General features: G+C 40.1%; 1 protein-coding gene across 1 annotated transcript in view; it reads right to left on the bottom strand.

Annotated features, from left to right (window-relative positions):
- IFT122 (intraflagellar transport 122) overlaps window positions 1–16,862 on the bottom strand; it is a 70,145-nt gene that overhangs the window by 40,423 nt on the left and 12,860 nt on the right. The window contains exons 8-14 of the mRNA XM_048487972.1: window positions 12,846–12,921; window positions 11,911–12,102; window positions 10,310–10,448; window positions 8,010–8,212; window positions 7,150–7,287; window positions 4,785–4,949; window positions 2,328–2,525 (exon numbers count right to left, since the gene is read on the bottom strand). Of these exons, the coding sequence (XP_048343929.1) occupies window positions 2,328–2,525; window positions 4,785–4,949; window positions 7,150–7,287; window positions 8,010–8,212; window positions 10,310–10,448; window positions 11,911–12,102; window positions 12,846–12,921 (1,111 nt within the window). The remainder of the gene's footprint in view (window positions 1–2,327; window positions 2,526–4,784; window positions 4,950–7,149; window positions 7,288–8,009; window positions 8,213–10,309; window positions 10,449–11,910; window positions 12,103–12,845; window positions 12,922–16,862) is intronic.

Genomic DNA, 16,862 nt, shown 5'->3' with positions numbered 1-16,862 from the left:
AATCTCTGAGTGTGGTGTAGTAGTTACAGTGTCAGGTTAGGACTCTGGAGAGACCTAGACTCAAACCCCCACTCAGTAGTGAAGCTTATTGGATGTCCCTTGGTCACTCCCTCACAACCTAATCTACCTCACAGGGTTAAGAGAAAAAAATTGGAAAAAAGACCCATGTATACCACCCTGAACTCCCTGGAGGAAAGGGAGAATTAAAATGTGCTAGATGGCACTAAAAACAAATACATTCCAGCTTTTTCTCTTGCAGTCTCGGCCATTTCGTCTTGACTGCACTTTGTCATCTACAGTGTGACAACCTAATTGCATTATTCAAAATAAAACGTGGAACCATATATATATATGTATCTATTCCTGTACATAGATATTTATTTTGAAAAAGATTTCTGTGTAGGTCTTCTTAATACCAGATGGTGATCTTCTTGCCACCCCTGTTCACCAGACAGCCTTCTTGACAATTAATCCCAAATGGGATTTTATAGTTTTTGCAAGTGTCAACTCAGTTTATGATCTGAAAGACTATTCTATTTGTGCATTTCCTTTTTGTGTGTTGACCTTTGAACAAGCCTTTCAGAAAATTTATTCCGCAATCCAATTTGCCAAGTTCATTTTCAATTTTAATTCTCCCCTCTGAGGAATATGGAATGCCTGTTGGTTTGTCTGCTTGTTCTCAAATTATTATTTCAAATAGTGACTACCACCAGATCCAAGCCAAACCTTTGAATATAGCACTACCTACTACATACTTTCTATCTGGTCACTTTTGCTTCTTTTGAATAAAAGCCAAATGGGAACTGTTAAAACTTACAAATCCCTTTTTGTTCTAGAAACAGCATTTCCAAAGGACCAGGGTGGATAAAAATAAATTATTTTTCTTTAAAAGAATAAAAATTGGAATTTTTTTAGATAAAATGCTTTTTTGGAGTAAATGGGTCTAAAGATAGTTTAAACAGTTTCTATTTAAGATATATTACACTTCAAAGGTTATTCATCATGAAATAAGGATTAATTTTTAATAGTGTAGCATGAGACTGTATATTCATGCAATATTTAAAAGTTTTGGTAAATTAATCCCATTAATCCAATCACAATGTCATGTCCAGAGGTTTCTGTAAGATAGGTATGGACATTTTTTTCATCTAGAAGATACTATCACAGATGCTTGGTTCTACAGTTCTCAAAACTGTGAATTTGTATCTGTAGAGATAACATGCCTCTTCTCCACAGTAAAAATGTTATAAAATAAACATACAGATTTTAACCCCATTGTTCTTTTGCAAATCTAGGAGCACAGACTCATCCCGTTACCTCTTAAACTGGCAAATTCCAAAAAGTTCAATAAATAGAAAATTGTTTGGAGTGGAAGAGATCTGCACAAGGAGGTAAGTGTGAGGGGGGAAGAGAAAGAAGGAAAAATGAAAGTGAATCCTTTTGAGCAGAATACTCCACACGTCTTGGGATCTTTGTATATTATTCACGCACTGGAGAAGAAAATCTATAATGGCAACAAGCCATTCAGTTTTGAAATATTTTAATAAAGTCCCTCTACCAATGCGTAAGGCAGGCAGGCAAAATGCAAACACTACAACAAAGAAATGCAAGGCCTGGTTGCCTGAATGAAACTGAAGATAGTTTGACTTGCAAGGATTTCATAATTATCTGTCCATGTACTTCTGATAGTATCACTTAGTCAGTCATTTTTTATATAACTGTAAAACCAATTTTAAAAGTTTAAAACTTTATCTGGTTGAAAATATTAAGATTATACCAGCAAGAATGAGTCCTTATGTAGAAAACCATGATTTAAATCAAGTCTTACTGACTAGTAATTGTAAGTGTGATTTGAATCAAATCCACCCAGATTACCTGTGGGACTTCAACAGCAGTCGTGAAAAAAACATGGAGACAGAAAATTTTGGAGCCATTGTATCCCACCACAAAGCCCTGAAGTATACCTTTTTCTTTGATATCTTTTGATCATGTACACTCAGGAGAACTAAATCCCACCCCCAGGACTCCTTTTGTTAATGTTAATCAGTTGTGAATATGCATGAAAGGCTAATCAAGAATCACATCCAAATTTCACTTCCAACCCATTCTTTTCAAGCATGAAAATGAAGGTGTCATTAGCCTGATTGGCCAGGAAGGCAGAACACAATTTTTGTAAATACATGCACAAAACAAAATACTACAGGATGTAAATCATGAGGATGGGCCAAGAAACTGTGGTGAATGAATCAAAACCTTTGGAGAATGCTGATTGGCTCCACATAATTTTGGTATCCAGCAGTGCAAAGCAGTTCAATTAACAAGATTACCTGTGGGACTTCAACAGCAGTCATGGAAAAAACATGGAGACAGAAAATTTTGGAGCCATTGTATCCCACCACAAAGCCCTGAAGTTTTTGCTGATGGACAGGAAAGTTGCTCGCTTTGATGTTGAGATATCCCCCTCCGGAGAAGCAAAGCATATCCTCACACTGCGTGTTCCAAGCCACACTATTAGCATTGGGTTCCTAATGGGCACATGGAACAGATTATTAAACCAACATGCAATAAATAATTAACTGCATTTTCATAAGAAGTGGACAGTTTTCATTTAGGCTAAGTGATTGTCTTGGAGTCAAAAGTACATGCGGGCATTTTTTTTATGTGGGTGTTCAGAAAGATATAGCTCTTCATTAAATGCTTGCTAAACGGCAATAAATCTGTTAGTCATTAACACAGTTTACTTGATACTTCTGCTTAGGCTCCAGTGACGTGAATGATAATTGGAAAGAGGATATGTTTAAGGACATACACAGCTTTTGCCATTTCTACGGGATTGGCACAGAAATTCATCGGGTTATTGCATATTGCTTATGTTGGAACAATGCTAAATCGTTCCCTAACTAGCAGTATTGTTTTCAATCTTTGATTCTGGCGTGAAAAGGTTTTCTAAAATACATATGCAGTATACCTGCTTGGCTAATGTGAAATACATCATTTTAAAATAACAAACTTATCACTTTTTACATTATGAAGGCTATAGATAGCTGCTGATCGTCCCTCCCCCCCACCTCCCCCCAGCGCTCCTTGCAACCGGTTAGTGCTGTTCTCAAAAGCAGAGTAAAGACACATCTACCCGGTCTCATTTTGACCCACTTTTCTACAGCCCCATGTTTATGCATGCAACAGACATAACTGAACTGTTCAAAAGTTATCCGCTTGCAAAAGTAACTGCAAATGGAACCAAGTGGGACTGCACCAGATGGTCTGCCCCTAACACATTCCCTATGACCTGAGAATGAGAACCCACCTTTCAGTACCTGTAACCCTGCTGGTCCGATCAGACCTCGAATCTTCCAGGTTTGCCAAATGAATGGATGATAGCAGGGCAAACAGACACCCATAAAGGAACCCTTATATTTCAATAAAATGAAGGTTTTCAGCCTGCAGGCTCTTCCCAGCCTGGCAATAGGAAAGCAGCCTGAATAGTTCTACATGGGAGGCAAGTGACTTAGTCCCTTCCCTACTCAAAACTGTAGGCAATTAGCTGTTATAACACATTGTTAATGCACAGACAGATCCAGTCATCCCTACCTTAAGCCTACTATTTCCCCCAAAATGATCATCAGTGCATACAGTTCTTTGTCCACCCTCCAGAGTAGACAGTGATTGATCTATTCACTCACCCCGCCTTTGGTGTGTCACCTTTTTCATCTATAATGTTCCTACCTGATAGAATCAAGCTGCCAGCAAGAGTCAAAATTTTGACTCTAAGCCAATGCCAGTTTTGGAGCCCATTTACCCCTCACATTTTTACAGTATAAACATAGCCCCACCCCCCACCCCAAACCCCAGAACTCTGCAGTATCAGCAGCAGCCTTCCTCCCAGACTTCCTTACTACTCCCCCTGTGTAGCTTGAACACAGGACTCTTGGAGGCAGCCTCAGTCTCAGCCCTGTGTCTTCCCTTGCTCTCTTTCCACGCCGGATCTTCGGGACCCCCTCACTGCATCAGACAGACTCTTACGTTTTTATCTGACCCCCTTTATTGTATGCTTTTAGAGCTAATGTGTTAGGTTGTTTAGGGTTAAGGTTTGCTGCTTGTGTGAGAGCCTGCAGCTCTCTGAGTGGAACCTGCTTTCCATGATCTATTTTGCTAATTAAAGATTTAGACTTTGATTCTATTTGCTGCCTGCTTTTTTTCTGCAGAGCTCCCCATTCCTATGGTAAGGTGCCACTACCAGATTCTGGACCCTGGTATGCAAACAGCAGCAGTCCATAACTTAATTTTACCAGGATACACACGTGCCTGCTCTTAATACACATGGCAATTGCACCAAACGTTGGGGGATACACATGTGTGCCCATTTGGGGTAACAATGGACAAAGTTGTATAGACAAGGGCCAAAAGGCAAATCATATTCATCACTATGTGCATTTTCTCTCTCTGTATGGTATCTTCTGAGCAATCTTTTATTTGAAATGTCAAACAGTATTCATTATCTAGTTCATTATGTCTACATTATGTCTAGTTCCCAGCAGCTAGCCAAGAGCACAGAGGAAGGTTCCTTTCCCACTGTTTTGGAAAGCCATTTTAATTATTTTTTTCTCTAGGATACAGAAATCAGAATGCATTTGCTTACTCCAGCAGGTAGGGAACAATTGTATAGTGAACACATTTACTTCACAGAACCATTGCTCCCATGTAGTTACTTGCAACAGTTATTTGCAATTAGTTACTTATGGGAAGGACAAAGAAGGGGAGAAGTGAGACTTTATACCACTCACTTGGAAAAGCAGCTCTTTGGTGTTGATATCATACACGAGACAGGTGTCATTTTCATCAACCACAGCCAGCTTGTTGCGAGATGCGCTCATATCCAAGCAGCGCACAGCCGAGGACTGCTTCAGCAACACAATCACAAATGGGTTGTCCACAAATATCTTCAGAATCTGGTCACAGTTAAATTCAAAAAAGTCTAGTCATCAACTTATTAAAAGCAGAACAACTATTTATTGCCTAACCTTATGTGCTGGAACAGATGGATGCTACAGAGAATGAAAGCCCAACAAATCTGACAAATTTAAAAGCAGTTCATGTGACTTTGTCCCAATTACATGCCAGAAAACAATTACAAATAGTAGAAGTAAAAAAAATCGAGTAAGATGATGGGAAAACAAGAGGCAGCTCTGGGAAAATTGGGAGCAAATTTTAAGTCATGTTTCCGTCAAACATATTGATTTGATGTATAAAATAAAATGGATCTTGAAAGCCCCTGTGCTGACTTGATCCAGGGAACAGCTTTGTAATATTTGCAAGCAGTGTATCTCTTGTGTATCACTGGATTTCACTGGAACATTCTTTTTCACAAGTTTACTACACAATTTCATCAACTCCAGTTTCCATGAAGGGAAAACACAGTTGCAAAAGAGGCTTCTGATTTATTGCAGAAAGCCACTCAGTCCGAATATTGGTCTTTCGTTCCTATCAAATACCGAACCTGCAAACCAATTTGCCAGTTACAGCAGCTAAGACAATAAGAAGCAAACATAATACATGCAAACCTGTGCCTGAACATTATTATCTGCTGAGGGACTCAGTCATGTGTGTTACATTCACTGAGGTGAGATGACTGGTCACAAGAAACAGGAGCTTTCCTGTAGCGGCACCGCAACTGAGGAACACTCTTACCAGTTGCTATATGTCTGGTGCCTTCTTTTGTTAAGTTTTAGGTGTCCTATGAAAATGCTGTTATTGTCTCAGGCATTCAGCCATCTGTTGCATCCCCCAAGAACCGGCCTTCTGTATCTTTGTATTAAATTACTGATCTGTTTCAAATTGTTTGGGTTCTTTTCTGCTGTTGTAGGTTTTAAAATCTGTTGATCTATTTCATTTTTATCCTGCCCTTCTTCCAAGGAGCTAGATTAGCTCATTTAATCTTTGAAGTAACTCTGTGAGGTAGGTTAGCTCAAATGGGAGTGACTGCTTCGAGGTCACCCAGTTTACCCCCATGGCTGAAAGGGGATTTGAAACTGGGACTCCGCAGTCCTAGTCCCATAATCCAACCAAGATACAGCAATAATCCTGAAATATTTGGGATATAAAAGAGGCTGAACAGATTTATGGAGGATGGTTCTCTTACTCACTATTGGCCAGGGCAACCGAATGCCTTTGATTGTCATGTGCTGGGGGGAGGGGGGTGACAAGCATGGGAAAGCTGTCTTTGCAGACCCTTTGGAATCTGACTACCCACTGTTGGAAACACAATTCTGGACTGTTCGAGACACTGGTCTGATCAAACATAGCTACTTCCATGCTCTTATAATAACAGTGCAATCCTATGCAGAGTTACACCAGCTGAAAGTCACTGAAAAGAATGGGCTTAGATGGTAGTACCTATGCAGACAGTTTTGTGTTAAAATTATTAAGGCCTACTTAATAAATGAACTCTTTATAAGATTTTTACTGCTGCTTATTACTTTAATAAAGGTTCTTATCAATTACTGATTGCTGTAATATGAACTGCTGCAAGAGCCTGAAAAGTGGCATAAACATAGTTTTAATAAAGAAAACAATAAAAGATGTCAATTATATCCTGACTCAGACCCTGAGACATGCAGTTTATTATCTGATTAACAGATACAAGTCAAAATATTTTATTCTACCAGTGCAATCCAAAAGGAGGGGGTATTAAAAAGGCTCAGGAAGCAGTCTGGCTCTTGAGCCCTTTGACCTTTGTGCTGGTGTAAATGGCACTTGCACCAGTGTAAGGGGCATTTACGCTAGTACCGGGGAGCCGTGTGGCAGTGCAATTTCCATGCACAAGAACAGCCATGACAGCACTACTCTTCCAAGTGCAGGCGCTGTTGCTGGCACTGAAGGGGGTATTCACAGGGATGGGAACAGCATTAGTCAGCTTCCTGAGTCCTTTTGGCCCAGGAATGCCCCCATTTGCCAGGGTGAACTTACAATGGCAAAAAAGTGGCACAGCCCACTGCACTGCATACGGCGCATTCACAGGGGATGGGGAAGTGTCACACGCAGGTGGTTGGCCACAGTGCAGCAAGTCTCTTTAGTGGCTGTGCCATCCCTGACACATCTACACACCCATCAGCACTGCACTGTAAGAACAACTTTCTCATATAACCGTACCTGGCCATTCTTTAAACCCACTAGAAGTCCTTCTCTGCCTGGAGGTCCGCCAATTACTTTTATGTAACGAATGAGAGACTCCATTAGCCATTCTCTCTCTTTAACACCACTGAATGAAAGGCACTGTAGTCTTTTCTCCTAGAAAGGGAGGATGGGTGGGAAGACATCACATATTGGTAAAAGCAATCCTCAAGATCTCTCTGCCCGAGAGAAATGCACACACAGACTTCTATAGTTCTTTGTGCCCATGGCACAGCCATCTACCTGACTCCACGCACTTTCACTGAGTGACACAATAAACTACAGAAGCAGTTATCAAAGTTGTACTTTAACCAAACAAAATCTGAAAGTTTCTTCTAGCACCCTTTAGCACAAGCGGCTATAATCATACTTTATAAACTAATATCCAAGAGTGTATCGCTGCAAAGCAGCAACCACTAAACATGCGAAGTGCCATAATTTGTATTGCATTGAAAAAGTGCATTACTTTAACCTTCTGATATTTCAACAAGTGAAGAACCAAACCAAGCACAACAAACCACTTCAGAATGACAGGTGATTCACTGACACTATTTTATTTTCATTCTGAAAGCAAGCAAATAAAAGGGAGAATGATGCATACTTTACAAAGTCATGGAATCTAACTCACATAGAAAATTAGTGTGGACCTACTAATGAAACTAAATGTGCCTGAGATAGTCTATCATGCTTTGAAGGAAAACACTGGACTCTTGCTTTTTTAAATAATAGAGAATACCAGAATTGCCCTGAGACTTTGGAGAGCAGCAGCTTGATGGACCAATGATCGGATTCAATATAAGGCAGATTCATGTGTTCGTTTTCAGATTGTCAGTGCTTACCTGGCATAAGATGATATGATCCGAACATACAACCAATAAGTTACATTCAAATTTTTTCATTATCTTTTCCTTCACACGGTAACACATGTCTGAGGAATCATCAGAATATAGCTCATAAATCTGGATCTTCTCTGGCAACTGGATTGCTAATCTGTTTTTGTAGATTGCAATTTTCTTTACAAGTTCTCTGCATTTTATTCGAACTGGAAAGAAAGCAGTAAAACGAGTTGCTGAGTCAAAACCCAAATGCATTAGACTTGAGATCATTTTAATCTAGATTCACGCTAAAGTACAGACACCTTTGTGTGGTACTATTTCTAAAGAAAAAGGTGGCAGTTCAGTTGTGCGACAGAAGTGAAAGGATCCTGTTTCCGCTGGGGAAAACAGCGCAGATTCTCTTTTAGCCTTAGAGAATCTTATTTAAGCGCCACTTTCATCTAAACCAGGGGTAGGGAACCTGCGGCTCTCCAGATGTTCAGGAACTACAATTCCCATCAGCCCCTACCAGCATGGCCAATGAGAACTGTAGTTCCTGAACATCTGGAGAGCCGCAGGTTCCCTACCCCTGATCTAAACCATTATTGCCTGCACTGTTAAACACTGAACTTTGGGGGAAAAAAGCATTTATATTACCCTGGACAGCTATTAGCGAGACTCACCTTTTGTAAAGTTAAGCCCACCATTTTTTTTTCCTGCAGCAGGAATGGGAAACAAAATGGGCTCAACTTTATAAAAATGAAAGTCTTGCTAATAGCTGACCAGGGCAATATGAATGCTATTTTAACAGAGCTATGTTTCCTATTGCATATAATAATGGTTTTGATGAAAGAAGCACTTAAATAAGATTCTCTAAGGCTAAAAGAGAACTGGAATGAGGGGGGAGGCAGTCAAAAGGACATTAGGCAGATTAATTGACACATCTCCTGACATCTTTCCGTCAGATAGAATTTAGTAATCATTACTTTTGTCCTATACTGAAGGTATAGAAAATTCTGCAAGATGTGGGGTATGAGAAGGGAGGCTCGAGTTCTTCTTTGTGCCACCCTCAGCTCCTAATAATAGTAATTATTATTATTATTTATTCGATTTGGTAAACCGCCCTACCCCCAAAGGCAGGGGTAGGGAACCTGCGGCTCTCCAGATGTTCAGGAACTACAATTCCCATCAGCCTCTGTCAGCATGGCCAATTGGCCATGCTGGTAGGGGCTGATGGGAATTGTAGTTCCTGAACATCTGGAGAGCCGCAGGTTCCCTACCCCTGCCCAAAGGGCTCATGAATCCCACATGAACCACAACCAGCCTTTTTTAAATCTCCTTTTCCCATTCTATGACTACCTCCACATCCCTATCTGACTCCACTCCTCTTCCTCTAGCATTTGTTTTTGCAAGTGGAGACCAAGCTAGTCTCAACAAAGCTGCCAAACAGGCCACTCATCTTCAAATGGTGGGTCATGATGAGCCACAACAAAGAGCATCACAATCACCTTTAGAATACAAAACAGAACAAAGAGAGTGTGGAAAGGAAATAGGTGGAAGGAAGCAGAAAGATAGGATAAAGATAAAAATATACAAACTTTTCAAAATTAAGTGCATGGTTGCAATTTGGGAATGCATTTATTTTAGCAAGGAAAGTGGCGGCAGCTGTAACATCTCTGTAAGCAGAGACGTTCTAAGCATTACATCTCGCATCACCTCATTGATTACAGTCAGTGGCCCTGATTCTGGTAATTGAAAAAGCAGGGAGCTCAGTGGAAGTAGCCACTTGCTCTCAGACCCACCTCCCAGCTATTCACAGGAAGGCAAAGAAGAACACAGTCAGTGCTTCTTTTTTGCCTTCTCCATCCTCCTGCATTATCATTTCTGCCACACTGGGTGCTTCAAGCAGATTTGGAAGACAGTGTTAAGTATTAAGTTAACACAACAATGCACATCAGCAACTAACTCCTACCCACACCTTTTCGTGGATGTTTGCTGCAACTTAGTGCTTCTAATAGCTACTTTTGTATTAATTATTCATTCTTAAAACATCTGGTCAACCATTGCCAAGGAAAGCATACACATTTTGCCATATCGTAAAAAAATGAGACACTACATATTTTAATGGGCCTACAAAAGTAGCGTGAAAATGAAATGCAGACTTCAGACCAACACAACATTCCTTTGGAAAAACATGAGTATTAAAAAATATAAACGAGGTCAAGGTTTCCATATAAAGGAATTTGATACAACTGCTGTTTACAAAAATAAATAATTAGCAAAAAAAAAATCAAACCCCAAATTATAAAGTTGATGAAGGCTACCTTTTTGCTCAGTAATCAGGTGCTGAACAATAACATCAGTCATGCTGTCCCTGAAAGCATATCGATCCTTGTACAGGCCATGGACTGTGCTAAAAATCAGCTGATAAAACGAAATGGTCCCATCCTGGCTTCCCACTGCCTGTGCAAAAGGCAAAAGAGCACCAAAAGATCATTTGTGCATCTGAACAGTAACATGTGCCAAAAATGGGGGGAAAGGTAATGACCTTATATGACTTTTAGTTAAATATATGTGCCAATTAAAATGTCTCAAATCTGTTTTTCAAATACTGTAATCCTCCACAGGAAAAATGAGATGGGGGTTGGGAAAGAACTGACATAGTAGTTATTTCTATTCTGCCATTATGTTTTTAATGTACTTGCCAGCTAAATTTCCGACTAGCCGTTCTACATTCAAAGGAATTGTCCTAGGAGTCAGTGCTTCTTTTACCAGAGTTAATCTTAGATGCTACATATTATTTCACTGCTATCTGCACAGTGCAGTACCATACATCATGCACTTTGCAATAGTTCAGAGCAGATGAATATATGGTTCAAGGGCTACATTGTGGGAGACATGTGGAAATAAGAAGAAAAGAAACCCAACAATGGATAATCTTAACTGAAGGCTATAAAGGATCAAAAGTTGAAGGGGAGGAAAGCCATCCATGGCAATGCCCATAGTGTGAGCACCAAGATGAGTGCAATGGTATAAGAAGGAGGAAGAGGGTACTTGGGGCTATGCAGCAGTCTGAGGCAAACTAAAAAGCAGAGAAGGACGTGGTAGATATCCTGCCTCTGGAGTACAACTCACTTGTACAAGAGCAATCTCTCTCCCTCCACATCATTTTTCACATCATGATTGTTATGGTATTGTTATGAAAAAAGAGGGTTCATCTCCTAGGTCAGCAACAGAATCGGAGCCAGAAAGTCTGGAGCAACTTGTGATAGTCGACCTTAAATGTAATTGGTGCAAGAGACTGTGACTCTGTTCCTATGGAAGACTGTTGCTGGGCAAAGTACTAGCTTGAACATTATAAAGGCAGTTTATAGAACTCTGTATGTATCTCTAGGCTTCTTGCTTACCTTAGTGCTTAGTCCTGTGTAGCTTAAGAACTTTGCATAGTGTATAGTATTGTGTTATGCTGCAACCATCAAGTAAAGCCTTCCTGTGGAATGAACAGCTTGTGAAATGTGTCTTATTCCAAGTAGGAGGGAGGCTGCTGAGTATATGCAGTTGGACTACTAGACTTCCTTGTCTACTATAGGTAGCTCCCCTCTGCTGATAATGATTTAGGTGGACTTCTAAAAATACAAATATAAGCATGACAGCGTATGCAAAAATGTGTTACCAACCCAGAAATTCATTACTGCTCGTGGCTCCTGACTCAATCAGGGTTTGCCTTGAAATGGTCTCTAATGGTGTTGGTCCAAAAACTGTAAGAATTTATCACTGCAACAGTGATTTTGTAGTGTACTTGTTGATGGGATTTTGTCTCAGACTCAAAATTTTGGATCTTCTACCTTTTGGGCAACAGAATCAAGGACCTTATGAAAAGAAGGCAACATACACAAAATGCTCTCACAAATGTTCATGTAATTACCACATAATTGGAATCCGGCTTAGCTTTACACGTCCACGCCCAAGTGCTCTGTTCTCCTATGGTGCCAAGGCGTACCCCATCCTTTGTATACAGGGATACTTGTTTGTCAGAGCCTCCAAGTAAGATGTATTCTCCTTTTGAGAAGTAACTAACACAGCAAGGATCAAAGTTCAGGACTCTATCTTTTCCAATCTATAAGAATATGAAAGAAAGGTTAAAAATAAGATAAACCAATAAATGTTCATAGCATAATTAGAAATCTTGTATTTGATTTGTCAGATGTTTATGTCTGATCTACCAGTGCTTTCTTGCCATAATTAATGCATGCACATCAAAGATTGAGGCTCAGAGCTGGGGCCCAGCAACATCTGTTTAGTCTACACTTTTGCCGTTTTTGCTCTTCTAGCCAGTGGAGGGACCCCAGCCAGTAACAGACTAGAACACTGATAGGTGGCACAACTCAACACAGTTGTAAACATGTTGTAAATTGTATTGTTGTAGGTTTTCACAGCTTGAATCAACTGGCTGTTGTGTGTTTTCTGGGCTGTGTGTGACCATGATCACACAACCCAGAAAACCCACATCAGCCAACCTACTGTAAATTCTGTCTGAGAAACAGACTGGTTCAACAATCCTCCTTCATCTCCTAGCAACTTAAAAATGGTAATCATGGACTGCTTGATATGGAAGTTTCCAGGGTAACCTTGTGCCAGTCATATTATGATAAAATAGAAAAATGAAGAAAAATGTTTGCTGCTTTCTCCATTAAGGAAAAAGGTGCAGTATAAAAGGAGTAAATAAATAATATAAAAGAATCAAAATATAAACCTGTTTCACAGATTTGGGGATTGGATAAAGAAAACTTTCCATAGTAAACTCAACATTTCCCTGAAAACAAGAAAAGGAACAGGTGTACTTTCCAACATAGAACTTACCTGTTTGCCACTGAGCTGATAAAAGGAAAGCCTTTGGCCCCAATCTGCCACAGCTAAGATGTCATTGTGTTCATCTCTACCAAGTACAAAAGGAGAAGCCAATTAAGAAATGTAGTAAACAATTCTGAGAAGATAAGCACCAGATCACCTCTGGAATTGTCACTACTACAATAACGTATGTCAGTAGCAATATTAAGATCACCAAGATTTCATGGATGAATCAAATAGCAATTTGTGCTCACTACAGATTTATAGCAAAAATATTTTCTGAGCGAAGATTTGTTGTTCTTAAAAGCTCACTCGATATCATTTCGCCCATGTTCCAGATTTTCTCAGAAGAGCAAGATGTAGTTTGGTTGGAAAACAGATTGAAAGATGAATTGGATTCAGCAAGGTCACATCATGGAAAATGTGGATGCAATTTCAGCTGGTCAACAGAAATTCCATACCTAGTATGAAATGTGGGCTTTTTTTCCAGTCAGCCCACTACTATTGCTCCATAGTAAGAGCGTTCACAACTTAAAATTCTCTTCAGACATGCATAATCCCTCCACCTGGTTCATATCACAGAGGAGGATCTGTCACGTCTCCCTACAGCATGTTCTGCCCACAACTTTCTTCAAGCTTTATGAACACATAGTGTAAAGCATCAAGATTTGGGGAAGTATCATAGACTGAAACCTGCTGAAGATAACAAGAATTTGTGCTGAGTCCAAAATACTTAAGGCCCAGCATATGGTGGTTGGTGGGGGTCTTGCTATCAAGTGATGGTATGAAGAAATAGTAGGGCTGCTGTTTATATCTGGGTTTAAAATTGGATCAAGTACCAACTCTAAGAACCTATGTAATACCGCTTATTATGTAATTAAGATTACAAACTAAGACCCATAAGGAACCGGGGTGATTATTCCTTCACCTCACACAATCTGTCTTCCAGGTTACTCTGTCTGTCTACCAAACTAGTTTTATACACTGACCTTCCCCAGGCCGGCTTTTAACAGTTCTAAAAACATAATCACAACTTCTATATTTAAAACTAATTATAAAATCCCGATAGCAATAATATAGCAAATAATATAGCAAAGTTATTCAAATTAAAGGGAGAAAGATAAGAAAAAGGGGGGAGGGGAGGCCAGATTGATGGAAAAGCTTAGCAGCCTCAAACATATTTTTGATGGAACAGCTCCAACTCGCAGGCCCTGTAGAATCGCATCAAATTCTGCAGCACCCGGGCCTCACTAGACATAATGTACCACCAGGCCAGAGAAAACTGGTTCGCTGAAGCCCCTATCTCCCACCAGCTCCCTCCAACCTTCCCACTGACTCTTAATTAGCATCAACATTTCATACCTTCAGGTATATGTTCAGTCCTCATCACGCTCTTCAGATTTTTGTTCATTTTCTTTTGACTGACAAAGTCACAAAACAGAGACTTGTCTGTGACTTTGATGCTTTTCTGACTAGCATGAGCTGCCCACTTTACTGTTACAGATAGTAATACAAATTATCAACAAAATGATCTAGGGCAGCGGTTCTCAAACTTCAGCTTCCCCAACACTTACCCTCCTCCCTTACCAGCATGTGCCATACTCTAAACAGCGCCTGTTTAAAGCATAGATGTCTAACTGGGCCATAACTCAGAATTAATTTCACTATGTGAGTGGAAAAAACATTGCACTGGAATCAGGAAGAAATTTCCTTCTTGGTTAAACACTCTGCTGCAGAGGCCAGCTAAACAGGGTAGGCAGGAGCTTGAGGAAAAAACTTTCAGAGCTCTTCACAGAAATACATTTAGGCCAGCATCATTCAAAATCTGACGTTCCAGTAGCCCACTGAAAACCACCACTGGCTATTATTGTCTATGGACAGAGAGTGCCATCTCTCTATGGTGAAATCTTTCACGGGGAAACCAAAATGAAAACCAGTTTGATTTTGTATCAGAAATAACTATAATAACCACCTTTTCAAGTGTACTTGCTTGGTGATATTCAACCAATTCATTTCTAGACCAGAGTTACTGGTTCCTAGAATTTAAATCAGAACATCTTCTGACTAGTCCCTCTGAGGTGACCTGCAAGTTAGATGAGTTCAGCTGTCAGCAGCTCCAAAAGAGAGGGAAACTGACTTTGTCCCTTCCTTGAAGAGCATGAAGGGACCTAATCCTGTTCCTAGAAAAACAGAGAGGCCTGTTTTATGGTAGACAGATGAGTGTAAGAAGGGATCACCTTAGTTATTTACAAATCATTCAAGAACCCTGGAGCCTCTTTGTAAATCCCCAGGAGTCCCCAGACCCCAGTTTGAGAAACACTGAGCTAGTGCTGAAATATATGTTAATTCTGAGAGAACATAGCTTTATTTTGTGGAAGTTTCACTCACGAGCTGGCATCCCTAGGGCTCTCCTCTTCCTCATGCTCTTCTTCCTCTGCCTCACTACCCTGACTACAGCACGTGATGGACTTCAGAACTGGTAGCTCCTCTAAGCAGTTATGAACTGCCTCCTCTTCTTCATCGTTTTCTCTAGTAGACCAGAGATTCTCCCATCGACTGTAAATACCAATTGATCATTCACATTTCCTACTGCTATGACAGAATTTAGATTTCAAAACACATTAGTCCCAGATCAACTATGTCAGCATGAAAGGTCTTTTTGTGGATGAATACATTTTGTACTTAGTTCTGCTTAAGGTTACTAAGGGTAGTGATAAATCCCTTTTCAGAGCAAGTTTCTGTTTTTTCTGTTTTTTAAGACTTAGGAAAATAGTAGTCTTGGAATATACAAAAGCATTAACTGCCAGTCCTCAAAATGTAATCTATCTCCAGAGCTAAAAAGGGGCCAAATTTAGTAAGATGATGAAATAAACATTTTGCGCTTGCCGAAGATTTTCTCCCTGTGTACCCGTAAGATGGTTAACAAATGCATAAAGAAAGGATATATTTTTCCTACAATGTACATTGTACAACTATGAGAGCCACGAACCTGGCAACGTCTATAGGAACTTGGCATATGCACACACAACGGTAAAGAAGCATTTTCCACTGCTTACTATGTAAAACTACTCTCAGTAAAGATAAGCATATTTTTTTTAATTCCTTTTTTTAAAAATTCAGTCTAGTCTTTAAATTTGTTATTATTTGACTATTGTTATGTGCATCTCTTTTCTCTGTTCTAGGCTTCATCCTATCCCCCAGTGACTTCAATGGAAACTATACTTCTGCTCTAGCTGATCCCCACCATAGATAACATGCTCATGGATTGCACTCCTCACTGAAGGCTTCCTCCCTGCCAAGCTGTAGGGAGATTAAGAGAAATGTCTTTGTTTTCTAGGCAATTAAAATTCTCAAGTACCGTGTGGAAAATGGTAGATATTTGGCAACCCAAGAAAGCAGGAACTGGGCACAAAATATGTGACAGGGAGATATGTATATAAATAGAGACCAAGCATTCATATCTACAATGGATGGAAGTAGAAGGATCTGGGGGAGGGTCTATTTTCAAACCAAACAAAGGGCATAGGCGGGAGGGGCAGACAATAGATTGACATTAAAGCAGCATGACATTAAGCAATATCAGGACCCCTCAGATCCAAACTCCTCACTGCTTTCTTGGGTTTTACCTGGCTTGGCTCTGGGTTTGTGTCACGTACAATGCAGTCCTAAGAAGAGTTACACCCTGCTAAATCCTTTTGATTTCAATGGGCTTAGAAGGTTGCAATTATGTTTAGGACTACTATTGTGCTATGGATACTGATTGAATGGCATACACACTAAGATAGCACTGGAGAGGCTTTTTGTCTGTAGTGAGCAGAGGTGGGACAAACATGGCATGTGCTTCTATCCTTTTCCTTAGTGCCAACAGCAGCAGCAATGCTTCCCTATGTGCGAGCAGAGACAAGAAGAAGATTTACCTAGCGGAAAATGATGCTTTTCATTATGGGGTATGTGTGTGTGTGTGTGAAATGCAGCATTTGCTTCCACTGACCCCTTTCTCCGCTCTGTAGCACTGCCTACCTGTACTCG

This window comes from Sphaerodactylus townsendi, linkage group LG03 (assembly GCF_021028975.2).
Source record: "Sphaerodactylus townsendi isolate TG3544 linkage group LG03, MPM_Stown_v2.3, whole genome shotgun sequence".
Lineage (NCBI taxonomy): Eukaryota > Metazoa > Chordata > Lepidosauria > Squamata > Sphaerodactylidae > Sphaerodactylus > Sphaerodactylus townsendi.
The sequence above is the reverse complement of the archived record's forward strand: the minus strand, read 5'-3'. Positions and strand labels throughout refer to the sequence as shown.